Source organism: Gasterosteus aculeatus, chromosome 17 (genome assembly GCF_964276395.1).
Source record: "Gasterosteus aculeatus chromosome 17, fGasAcu3.hap1.1, whole genome shotgun sequence".
In the NCBI taxonomy this organism is placed as follows: domain Eukaryota; kingdom Metazoa; phylum Chordata; class Actinopteri; order Perciformes; family Gasterosteidae; genus Gasterosteus; species Gasterosteus aculeatus.
In genome coordinates, this window is record NC_135705.1 from 465,432 (window position 1) to 477,729 (window position 12,298).

General features: G+C 49.8%; 1 protein-coding gene across 2 annotated transcripts; it reads right to left on the reverse strand.

Annotated features, from left to right (window-relative positions):
- Positions 1–295: 295 nt before the first annotated feature.
- cand2 (cullin-associated and neddylation-dissociated 2 (putative)) lies at positions 296–12,017 on the reverse strand. 2 transcript variants are annotated; one of them, XR_013453270.1, is made up of 24 exons: positions 11,815–12,017; positions 10,993–11,136; positions 10,617–10,771; positions 10,343–10,466; positions 10,204–10,261; positions 9,904–10,102; positions 9,612–9,717; positions 9,032–9,177; positions 8,391–8,707; positions 7,213–7,354; positions 5,120–5,238; positions 4,766–4,921; positions 4,156–4,377; positions 3,868–4,074; positions 3,512–3,699; positions 3,242–3,395; positions 3,015–3,155; positions 2,731–2,870; positions 2,406–2,581; positions 1,803–1,898; positions 1,560–1,729; positions 1,236–1,477; positions 865–972; positions 296–637 (listed from the first exon to the last, which is right to left on the reverse strand). XR_013453270.1 is itself a non-coding variant. In XM_040203963.2 (24 exons), the coding sequence occupies exons 1-24, from the start codon at positions 11,895–11,897 to the stop codon at positions 419–421; spliced, it is 3,735 nt and encodes a 1,244-aa protein (XP_040059897.2). In that variant the 5' UTR covers positions 11,898–12,017; the 3' UTR covers positions 296–418. The 2 variants fall into 2 exon arrangements, 1 of the variants encoding a protein (XP_040059897.2); XM_040203963.2 differs by having other exon boundaries at positions 1,313–1,477.
- Positions 12,018–12,298: the final 281 nt, after the last annotated feature.

Sequence of the window (12,298 nt, forward strand, 5' to 3'; positions counted from 1 at the left end):
ACCCACAGTGCATCTGAGCTAAGTGTCATATTCATGTTGTCATCAGATGGAGAAACACCACAGCTGATTTTACACGATGATGTCATAAAAGAAATGTGAGCTCAGCCAAACAAGGAGAAGTCCACAGAGTGCGTCCTCAGAGGGACAGTGGGCAGGACTTTGTGTCCTCTATCTGGACACTGGAGAGAACTACGGTGGCCTTTAGGGAACATAACTCCCCCCCCCCCCCTCTTCTGGGCTTCTGTAGCTTCATGGACTGAAGTCCTGCAGGTGCTTTATCCCAAAGATCAACCACTTTTATTGTATTTTATTCTTTTATTCTTATTATTTTTTATTCTATTTGTCTCGTAAAACGGCACCAATCACAGAAACAAGTCCCTGTATGTGTAACATACGTGTCATTAAAGGGCTCCTGATTTTAGCTGATGTCCATGCTCTCCACGGGGCCCTCACCCCCCTGGACGCTCTGGTAGATGGACGCCATGTCGGCGTTGGTTCTGATCTGGTTGGCAAAGTCCGCCAGGCTGGGGCTGCGCTCCATGCCGGGCACGGCCAGCAGGGCGGCGACGGCGCGCATGGCCGAGCGCCGCAGCTCCTCCTGCTTCTCAAACTCCTGCTTCACGGAGCCGGCCTTCACCTACAGCATGCACACGTATGTATCAGTACAAACATATGTCTTATCTTCTAGTGTGCATCGATGAAGATGAGGATGTGTGAGCTGTGATATCTTGTCGCTGTTATTGTGAAGTTTGTGAGGAACGGACAGGAAAGCGTGGTGCACAGCGCCGTGGATGGTGTCGCCTCAGCGACGCCGCTGATGACATCATCTCGTGAATATATATGAGGGAGCTGAGCGGCCGGTACCTTGGTGGTGCAGGTGGCCTTCAGAGGCTCGATGAGTCGGTCCAGACGTTGGAGAACAGCAGCAGGACAAAGAGAAGCTAGTCTGGCTAGCATCAGGAAGGTTAGCATCTGTGGCAGACACACACACACACACACACATGTGGAAACACAATTCTAGTTTATTTCTATTTATTCCTTTAGACACATCCTTTATGCTGTAAAGTGGAGTAAGATATGATAAAATAATCCTTTATTAGGATTATCTTATTTTAGTAACGTGTGGTTCTACAGTCATTTCACTGAAGTAAACGTGTGTAAAAATACTCTGCTACAAGTATAAAAACCTTCATTCTACCCTGGACTTCAATCAGTACTGTAGTAAATGTACTAACAGCTAGAAGAATAACAGCTGCAAGTGGTACATGGTTTATCCTCATGGCTGGTTCTGGTTCTGTGCCCCCCCTCACACCCTGATGTCGTAGTGGTCCTTCAGGCCTTCCTCCACGTGGTCCAGAAACTGTAGGAGGTCCAGACCCTCCAGCGAGCCGTCCAGCAGCGAGTACATGACCTCGAATGCCGCTTTACGCAGGTCCAGCCCCTCGTCCACCGAGTGCTTGAAGGGACCCATCTCCACCTGGGGAACGCACACACAGACAGCTGAGGACAGGAGCGTCACACAACGACCAGAGGCACACACCTACTGTGAGGGGACCCACCTCTCTGATGAGGTCCTTCCTGATCTGGGTCTCCCGGTACAGGTGAGGCAGCACGGTTGCTAGGAGACCGCGGATCAGAGACGGCTTGTTGTGGACGGCGGAGTTGAACATCACCAGGGAGACGCGGCGCACGTTGATGTCCTCGTCCTGCAACGTCTTCAAGAAGTCACCTGCAGAGCAGAGGAGGAGCACCTGTGAGTAGCAAACCAACGGGACGAGTGTGTGTGTCTTTGTGTGCGCTACCCATGCAGTCCCTCAGCAGAGCGTCGATGGCGGCCGGTTGGTCTACGATGGTGAACTTAACGGCCGTCAGCACGGTGCTGCGAGTCAGAGGAGAACCTGAGGAACACAAACATCTGCTGCTTAGACACATGTGGGTAAACATCCACTCACCAACACAACTAACTAGGTAAGAGATACCGGAAACTCACTAGTCACACAGACACAGACACACAGAGAGAGACAGAGAGACACACAGACACACAGACACACACACACACAGACACACAGAGAGACAGACACACACACACACACACACACAGACACACAGACACACAGACAGACAGACACACACACAGACAGACACACACACAGACAGACACACACACAGACAGACACACAGACAGACAGACAGACCCACATACAGACAGACAGACAGACCCACATACAGACAGACAGACAGGCAGACACACAGGCAGACAGACAGACACACATACAGACAGACCCACATACAGACAGACAGACCCACATACAGACAGACAGACAGACAGACAGACAGACAGACACACATACAGACAGACATACAGACAGACAGGCAGACAGACAGACACACAGACAGGCTCCTACCAGCAGTGAGCTGCTGTCTCAGCCTCGGTAGCAGCTGAGCAGCCTTCACCAGAGTCAGCTTCCCCAGACACTCGGCCACCAGGTTCCGGGTCCCTTCCTCATCACACTCACAGTACCGGAGGAGTAGAGTCCAGATGGACTCCACGTGGGGGGAGAGACTGGAGGCTGCACAGGCGCTGTGGGGGCAGGAAGGTCTCATCAAACCTTACAGGAAGTTTGCGGCTGGGGATACAAGCTGATTGGCAGGTCTCTAATAGACCATAGAGCAGCGGATGCTTTGGGGCGGGGCCACATGCTGATTGACAGGTACCATTCAAACACCCACCTGATGACCTCCTTGAGGGAGTGCAGCAGGAGGTACTGTCTCCTGGGCTGGGAGGAGATCTCTTTCAGAAGGAAGGGCAGGTAGTCGTCCAGGCTGCCGACCGCCATGCTGCCTAAAGCGCAGGAGGCCGCCGTCTTCACCTGAAACCCCCAAAGTGAGTATGTGTCACCTCCCCATGTGACAGAGATCCATGGAGACGTGTTTAATGCAACTAAAGGTAGATCATCCGTCATTCTCTTTAAGCTTTATGAAGGACAATTAGGTCAAAATAAAGTGTGTCTCACCTCCTCGTTGGAGGAGGAGATGGCCTCCAGGATGACTCCCTGCACGTCCTTACTAGCTCCCAGGCTGCCGCTCCTCCCCACCTCCCCCAGACACAGCAGAGCCAGGACCCGAGCAGACTCAGGAGAACCTGGGTTCTTCACCTGAGGAGGAGGAGAGAGGAAGGGAGAGGGGATACCGTGAAACTGACCCATGGTCTCACACCACCTGTGTACCCACTTCCACGCACCTCCTGCAGGAGTCCTGCCACCGTGGCCGGTGTCTGTGAAGGACAGGAGGAGGCCAGAGCAGCTACACAACGAGCTACAGACTGGTAGGACTGTTTGTGGAGGAGCGAGGACTGGGAGGTGTGGAATGGGTCTGTGAGGGACTTCAGCAACTGACTGGGAGGAGAGGACGGGAGACGGAGAGAAGAGGAGGATCAGTGGTGTCCTTCTTCAGATCTTTTTGTGGACCTCAACAGACTTCCCCCAGACTGAGAATACCCAGGCCATCTCACCTGTAGCCCAGATTACTGGTTTTGGACTGGACCAGTGCCTGCAGGAAGTCCAGTATGGCTGCGAGTGCGCCTCCCTGCAGCAGAGGAGAATGGACCAGTCTAAAGACATCTGGCAGCACGGAGGAGCAGATCTTTGCCACGGAGGAGGAGCAGGCTCTGGACATGGAGGTCAGCAGGGAGATGGACACCTAAACATGAGATATGATCCATGTGAGAGGAGGAGTGGAGGAGAAGGAGGAGAAGGTTCCCTTCACAAAGACGTGCAGCATGTTGAACTCCTCCATGTCTGACGTCTTAAGAACAGACCTAAACGCGAGGAACCCTGATAGTGGGCGGAGCCTGACTCGTGACCATACCTGTGACACGTGCATGTCGCTCTCGTCCACCAGAGCCGGCAGCTCGCTCAGGACGGGCTCCAGTGCCGCGGGTTTGATGCCGGCGGCGTGATGCTGGACCAGCGCGGTCAGACAGGCCAGCGTGGCCAGCTTCAAGGCTCGCTGGTTCTTCCTTAGGAAGGACCCCAGAACGGACAGCGTCTCCGGGAGGATGGAGGCCAGGTCGATCTGGAGGAGGGAGGGGGGTCAGTGAAGGAACTAATCCCACCCCCTGCTGGTATTTTAAGGGGTTTCATTATTGACCGGAACCTTTAAAGGTGAGGCGGAGATAAGTGTGATGGTGCGGACGGCTGTCAGCCTCGTGATCTCGTTCCTCAACCTCTCGAGGAAGATGGCCAGGACGCCCACGAGCTCCACCCCCAGGTGGTCGCCTAGGTGACACACCAGGTGACCTGTACAGGAAATGGCCCTCTCCTTCACCTCCTGGTCAATGTCTGCGGCTTTCAGCCTCTTGAGGATGATGGGAAACACCTGGGGAGGAGTCGAGGCGGGTCATGTGATGACCTCACACAGCACCTGCCGCTAACTTCTAAAACAAAGTTTTCATGACTGCAGGTCCAGAGGTGAGGTGACGTAACGTATTTAGTATTGAAATAATCGCATGGATATGTCATTGGCTTGGAATAGACATACAATATTAGGTAGGTAGGTAGACAAGTAGGACTGATACGTCCAAAACTGAAGTCATCATGTATTTCCTATTCAAATAAATGTATTATAGTTCATTATGGATCTACTGATGTTTGAAGTGTCTGTAATCAATCAGATTGTCATCAACTGCTCAAGTAATAGATCAAGTGTAATGGCGCAGTCAGAACGTCTCCGAGGAAAGTTAATCTCAGCATTATTAAGAACACACCTGCCTGACGAAGGCGGCGGGGTCGATTCCCGACGCCGTGGTGCTCTGTGCCGGCGCCTTCATCACTCGGACCAGCTGCTGAGCAACGAGCAGAGCCTCAGAGGTGATCTTATAGAAGGAGTCCTCCACACAGGCCACCACCGGGGGCAGCAGCACCTGGTAGACAGGTAGATCAACAACAGGTAGGTAGACAAACAGGATCAGAGCTAGAAACTATTTATTTATAGAATATTAGTTTATATTGAGGTAACAGTACACGGCCCGGTTGTTGGGGACCACTGCCCTGAACAATAGATCCTATAAGTCAACAACCACATCTAGAATCCTTGTAAAGTATAAATATATAATCACAACCCTCATGTGAGGCTGAAAGACTTGAGGAGGATGAGAGAGGAGGAGAACATGGAAGAAGGAGAGGGCATCGATCCTCATGGTGGAGGAGGTGGAGCGGTCTGTCAGAGAGAAGATGATGCCTGAAGCAGGGAGGAGGAGGAGGGAAGGAAGGAGCAATGAATAAGGGAGGACAGAGGAAGAAGAGAAAAATAAGAGAGAATTAAGAAGCAGGTATGTGTGTAGATGTGTGTGTACCTGGTATCAGAGCAGGTATGTGTGTGTAGATGTGTGTGTACCTGGTATCAGAGCAGGTATGTGTGTAGATGTGTGTGTACCTGGTATCAGAGCAGGTATGTGTGTGTATGTGTGTGTACCTGGTATCAGAGCAGGTATGTGTGTAGATGTGTGTGTACCTGGTATCAGAGCAGGTATGTGTGTAGATGTGTGTGTACCTGGTATCAGAGCAGGTATGTGTGTGTAGATGTGTGTGTACCTGGTATCAGAGCAGGTATGTGTGTAGATGTGTGTGTACCTGGTATCAGAGCAGGTATGTGTGTGTATGTGTGTGTACCTGGTATCAGAGCAGGTATGTGTGTATATGTGTGTGTACCTGGTATCAGAGCAGGTATGTGTGTAGATGTGTGTGTACCTGGTATCAGAGCAGGTATGTGTGTGTAGATGTGTGTGTACCTGGTATCAGAGCAGGTATGTGTGTAGATGTGTGTGTACCTGGTATCAGAGCAGGTATGTGTGTGTATGTGTGTGTACCTGGTATCAGAGCAGGTATGTGTGTAGATGTGTGTGTACCTGGTATCAGAGCAGGTACGTGTGTGTATGTGTGTACCTGGTATCAGAGCAGGTATGTGTGTGTATATGTGTGTGTACCTGGTATCAGAGCAGGTATGTGTGTGTAGATGTGTGTGTACCTGGTATCAGAGCAGGTATGTGTGTGTAGATGTGTGTGTACCTGGTATCAGAGCAGGTATGTGTGTAGATGTGTGTGTACCTGGTATCAGAGCAGGTATGTGTGTGTATGTGTGTGTACCTGGTATCAGAGCAGGTATGTGTGTAGATGTGTGTGTACCTGGTATCAGAGCAGGTATGTGTGTATATGTGTGTGTACCTGGTATCAGAGCAGGTACGTGTGTGTATGTGTGTACCTGGTATCAGAGCAGGTATGTGTGTGTATATGTGTGTGTACCTGGTATCAGAGCAGGTATGTGTGTATATGTGTGTGTACCTGGTATCACAGCAGGTATGTGTGTGTATATGTGTGTGTACCTGGTATCAGAGCAGGTATGTGTGTATATGTGTGTGTACCTGGTATCACATCAGGTAAGTGTGTGTATGTGTGTGTACCTGGTATCAGAGCAGGTATGTGTGTGTATATGTGTGTGTACCTGGTATCAGAGCAGGTATGTGTGTATATGTGTGTACCTGGTATCACAGCAGGTATGTGTGTGTATATGTGTGTGTACCTGGTATCAGAGCAGGTATGTGTGTATATGTGTGTGTACCTGGTATCAGATCAGGTATGTGTGTAGATGTGTGTGTACCTGGTATCAGAGCAGGTATGTGTGTGTATATGTGTGTGTACCTGGTATCAGAGCAGGTATGTGTGTGTATATGTGTGTGTACCTGGTATCAGAGCAGGTATGTGTGTATATGTGTGTGTACCTGGTATCACAGCAGGTATGTGTGTGTATGTGTGTGTACCTGGTATCAGAGCAGGTAAGTGTGTGTATGTGTGTACCTGGTATCAGAGCAGGTATGTGTGTGTATATGTGTGTGTACCTGGTATCAGAGCAGGTATGTGTGTATATGTGTGTGTACCTGGTATCACAGCAGGTATGTGTGTGTATATGTGTGTGTACCTGGTATCACAGCAGGTATGTGTGTATATGTGTGTGTACCTGGTATCACAGCAGGTATGTGTGTGTATATGTGTGTGTACCTGGTATCAGAGCAGGTATGTGTGTGTAGATGTGTGTGTACCTGGTATCAGAGCAGGTATGTGTGTGTAGATGTGTGTGTACCTGGTATCAGAGCAGGTATGTGTGTGTATGTGTGTGTACCTGGTATCAGAGCAGGTATGTGTGTAGATGTGTGTGTACCTGGTATCAGAGCAGGTATGTGTGGCTCCAGCGCTCCAGGTGCTGTGTGACTGAGGTCAGTGAGCAGAGTGAAGCAGCCATGACGGTGTTTGATGCTCTTCTCCTTCAGCTGTCTGTGGAGAGCCTTCACTATGAGGGGCACCTACACTCACGCAAACAGTGGTAGAAATTATAATACATGTAGTAATGTTTAGTGATAGAATTGTAGTTTGTGTGATGTTAGATATTAGTTATCACATTAGCATGTTAGATGAAGTGAATGCAATATGACTCAAACACAATTTATAGTCATACAAGTCATATAATTACTGTACACTGTAACATCCTGCCACAATATAACGACAAGACTTGGGGACGAATGGTAAATTTGTCTTTCATGGAATTTTCCCAATTTTTTCTCCTGTCAGGTAGTGAATGAGCAAAGGATGTACGACATTCTGATTGGACCATATAGAACTGAGCTAAACACAATGGTTACGACGTGATGACATGTGGTGTTATTCTACATGTTATGTTGTGTTTACATGATGGAGCTTTAAGCCACGGCTGTGGTCATTGGATGTACTGCAGCATTAAGTGATCAGGGATCGATCAGGTCACTGAGGGATTTCAGATTCCATCAGATGGAGCCGTATATATATATTCCTTTATCAGAGGTTCAGAACCCAACAAAAGACACACATAGACAGACACACTGTAGGAGCCGCATTTAAGTTTATGTCCATGAATTTAAAAAACACATTTTTGTTCTTTTTAAAAGCAAAGTGTGCCCCCTACAGGTGAGGCAGGAGCGCCTATAAGTTGGTGGAGAAACGGGTTGCGCGGATAGCGACCTCGGCCTCGGCCCTGTGACTGCGCCTGATCATCAGGCATCCAAACAATTGCAACTCATCTTTCTTTTATCTTTTTCATTACAATAAATAACAAGTGAACAACAAATTGCTCCTGGTTTTCTGTTCGGAGGCAGAGCTGCGAGTCCGACAACTGGACCCAACAACATCTGCCTGCGTGGTTAAAACTAATAGGACGCATGAATAGGGGCCGAAGGAAAGGCCAAAAGGAACGAGATTCAGGCGCAACACACACTAATTAAATCAATTGGTTAATTTAACGAATACGAGAATATATATCTATAAAAACACATACTCCATATACTCGCAGTGAAAGCCCTCCTGTACCTGTCTCTTCAGCATCACTACCCCTGGCTCCTCCTCCTCCTCCTCCCGGCTCGCCGCCGGCTCTGAGGCGGCCCCGAGGCCCCCGCGATTTGATGCCGCCCGCGTTTGCCTCAACAGCGTGGAGAAGGCGGCGAAGACGTCGGCCCGGACGTTGTCTTCGCGCTCCTTGAACCGGGCGAGAAGGGCGGGGCAGATGGAGGAGTAGAAGGAGAGCAGGAGGTCCCGGCGAGCATCCATCAGGGCCTCCAGACACTTGATGGAGGAGCGACGCACCTTCCAGGACATGTCGTCATCATCGCTGTACGCTTCATCTGAGTCTGAGGAGACGCGGGAGGAGCCAAGTACAGTGACGTACACAGGGGGGAGGAGCCAAGTACAGTGACATACACATAGGGGAGGAGCCAAGTACAGTGACGTACACAGGGAGGAGGAGCCAAGTACAGTGACGTACACAGGGGGAGGAGCCAAGTACAGTGACATACACATAGGGGAGGAGCCAAGTACAGTGACGTACACAGGGAGGAGGAGCCAAGTACAGTGACGTACACAGGGAGGAGGAGCCAAGTACAGTGACGTACACAGGGGGGAGGAGCCAAGTACCATCATTTAAACCAGTACTGCGATAAGAAAACATAACTAACCTTCCTCCAGTCCGTCCTCCACGTCCATGCTGTCTTCTTCCTCCTCCTCTTCCTCTTCATCATAGTTGTAGTTGGGGTCAAAGGTCATGAACTTAAGACAAAGCCGTGTGACCGTCGGGATATGAGGAGACATCTCCATGGGACACCTGTCAATAAATGGACACAAGGGCGTCTGTGGGTGAGTGGAGAGCAGGTCGTCCTCCAATCAGAGGGTTGGGGGTTCAATCCCAGGCCGGCTGACCCGCATGTCCATGTGTCCTTGGGCAAGACCCTTAACCCAACATGGCTCCTGTAGCTGTGACTGCAGTGAGTGGATGTTAGTGACTGACGGCAGGTGGTGTTGAAGCGCTTTGAGGGGTCGCAAGACTGGAAAAAGCGCTGTAGTACGGTCCATTTACCATTTTACTGTGTGTGTGTGTGTGTGTGTGTGTGTGTGTGTGTGTGTGTGTGTGTGTGCGTGTGTGCGTGTGTGTCTGTGTGTGTGTGTGCGTGTGTGTGTGTGTCTGTGTGCGTGTGTGCGTGTGTGTGCGTGCGTGTGTGTGTGTGTGTGTGTGTGCGTGTGTGTGTGTGTGTGTGCTACCTGCGTATGAAGGCTTCAAAGGCCTGGAGACAAAACTCGATCAGCTCGTCGTCCTCCACACAGATGAAACTCACCACCATCGGGATCAGCTTCTCTAAATGTTCCCCTGCAAACACACACACAACCATTACGAATCAAAATAAAATGAATGTACAGATATTGTACCTGAGTACCTGAGCAGGTAGTATACAGAGTATGTGAGTAGGTACAAACAACCAGAGTCCCAAAACTATTTAAAAACAAATACAAATCAGCATGAAAAGTGATGTCATGATCAGTCACATGACCTCACCGACGTGGTGGCCTCCCTGACGGCTGACGGTTGCTAGACACTGGATATACGTCCTCGTCATCGAAGTGGGCGGGTCTTTGGCCAACTCGGTCATCAGGTGTTCAGTCAGCTGGGCGAAGAGGGCGGGACTACAGCAGGGCACCAGGTGGCCGAGAGCCAAGATGGAGCGCTTCCTTACCGCCATCCTGGGGCTGGTCAACTGACGGCCAGAGCGAGTGAGAGAAATAGAGAGTGAGACGGTGAGACCACCGCTATTCTGGCTGAAGTGAAATCAAGCAATCTGGCGTTACAGCTTCTTACCTGAAGCAGCAGACTGGAGAGCAGAGAGCTGTGAAAGCTGACCAGTGCCCCGCTCAGCCTGGTACACATGAAGATCAATCAATCAATTCATTTGAGCGAGCACTGCACACGACTTCCCGGTCAGCTATAAGGACGATACCTTCCCAACATGTCTGACAGGATGTCCAGAGCCTCCAGCTGAACCGACACGTCTTCCTGGTTCTCCAGGGCGGCCATCAGCTGGGAGGTGATCTTCTTACAGACGCCGACCGTTAGGCTGGAACCTGCAGCCGCATCAAAGACACCAAACGGGAAGTTGAAACTGCAGCGGAGCCGCAAACTAAACGACACCAGTGTAACTGGAAACCTGCGGCCGTTTTCTGCACGCTTACAAATCCACGTAAATATGTATATTCCTGCGATGATGATGTCACCTGATGAAGACAGAGGCAGCTCAGCGATCACCGCCTTCAGTCCCATGCTGGAGATGTCCCTCAGCGGCTCCTTGTCCGACGTCATGTTGGAACACAGCGTGTCCACCATCGTCTCCACCTGAGGCTCCTTCACCTTGCTCACCAGAGGGGCCAGGCTACGAATGAAACGCACCCGTCAAACAACAGGTTTATCGAAGTGTTGTTACAGATATTTGTAACTGGTTTTGTTCTTTGGCTCCTCGGCTGTTTTATCAGTCTCCAACCAAACGATTCACATGAGAACAGAAGAACATGAGATGTTGCTGAACAGAGAACATGAGAACAGAAGAACATGAGATGTTGCTCTTAGTAGTGCAGGAGTGAATTAGTCACAGACCATCTGACCGCCAGGTTCTGGACCTCCCCGTTCTTGTCCTCCAGCAGCCTGAGGACCATCGTCACCACCTTCCTCTCGCTGTCCTCGTCCAGCTTCGTGCTGTCCTTCTGCAGCTCCAGCATCAGGTCGTTGGTGGCCATGAAGCTGGAGACACACAAGGGGACACACAAAGAGAGACACACACAGGAACACACAGAGGGACACACACAGAGAGACACACACAAGGACACACAGAGGGACACACACAGAGAGACACACACAAGGACACACAGAGACACACACAGGGATGCACAGAGGGACACACACAGAGAGACACACACAAGGACACACAGAGACACACACAGGAACACACAGAGGGACACACACAGAGAGACACACACAGGAACACACAGAGGGACACACACAGAGAGACACACACAAGGACACACAAAGAGATACACACAAGGACACAGAGAGAGAGACACACAAGAACTCACAGAGACACACATGTGGACATACAAAGAGAGACACATTGAAGTACTTGTACTTGAGTATTTTTATTTCTGCTCAGTAAATATTGTACTACTACATTTATCTGATCTTTACAGAATATTTAAACTACATACAATCAACTTGTACATATATTAGGATAAATTGAGATAAATTAGTCTTCTGATCCCTTCGTAGAATCACAAACGACCCAGAACAGTTATTAAATAATCATTAATTAATAATTATAAGCCAGTAAAGTGATTCTAAATAAGACGACTTATGGTACTACAAGTATCTTAGTACACGGAGGAAGTGTAGAAGTTTAGAGTTTAAACAAAGTGACGCGCTCACCGAAAGTCTTTGTCAGATGACGTCATCTTATCCAACAGGTTGGAGACGTGAAAGGACACGTTGGACACCCTGGACGCACTCATTTTAAAACAAGAAGAAACGGGGTTCAACCCGACAACATGGCGCACGAGGAGGGAACGGAGGCGAAGCGGCACCGGAGAGACGGGGGGGGGGGGACGGGACCCTGCGGGGGGGGAACCGGACACTGTGCCGGTCAGACAGAAATAGACGTGTATGAGAAGCAGGTCAGCTTTATACCGTCATAATATGGTTATATATTATATACAAATAATAATAGTCTATTTATGAGTGTGTGTGTGTGTGTGTGTGTGTGTGTACGTGGTGCGCCTATACTTCAGCTTAATAATAAAACAATTACACGGTGCTTCGGTTCTGCGCCAAGACTTTATTTTCACTTCCCCAAAACGCCGCCGTTGAACACTTCCTCTCATTCCATCTCCTCCTTCACAATAAAAGCACCTAC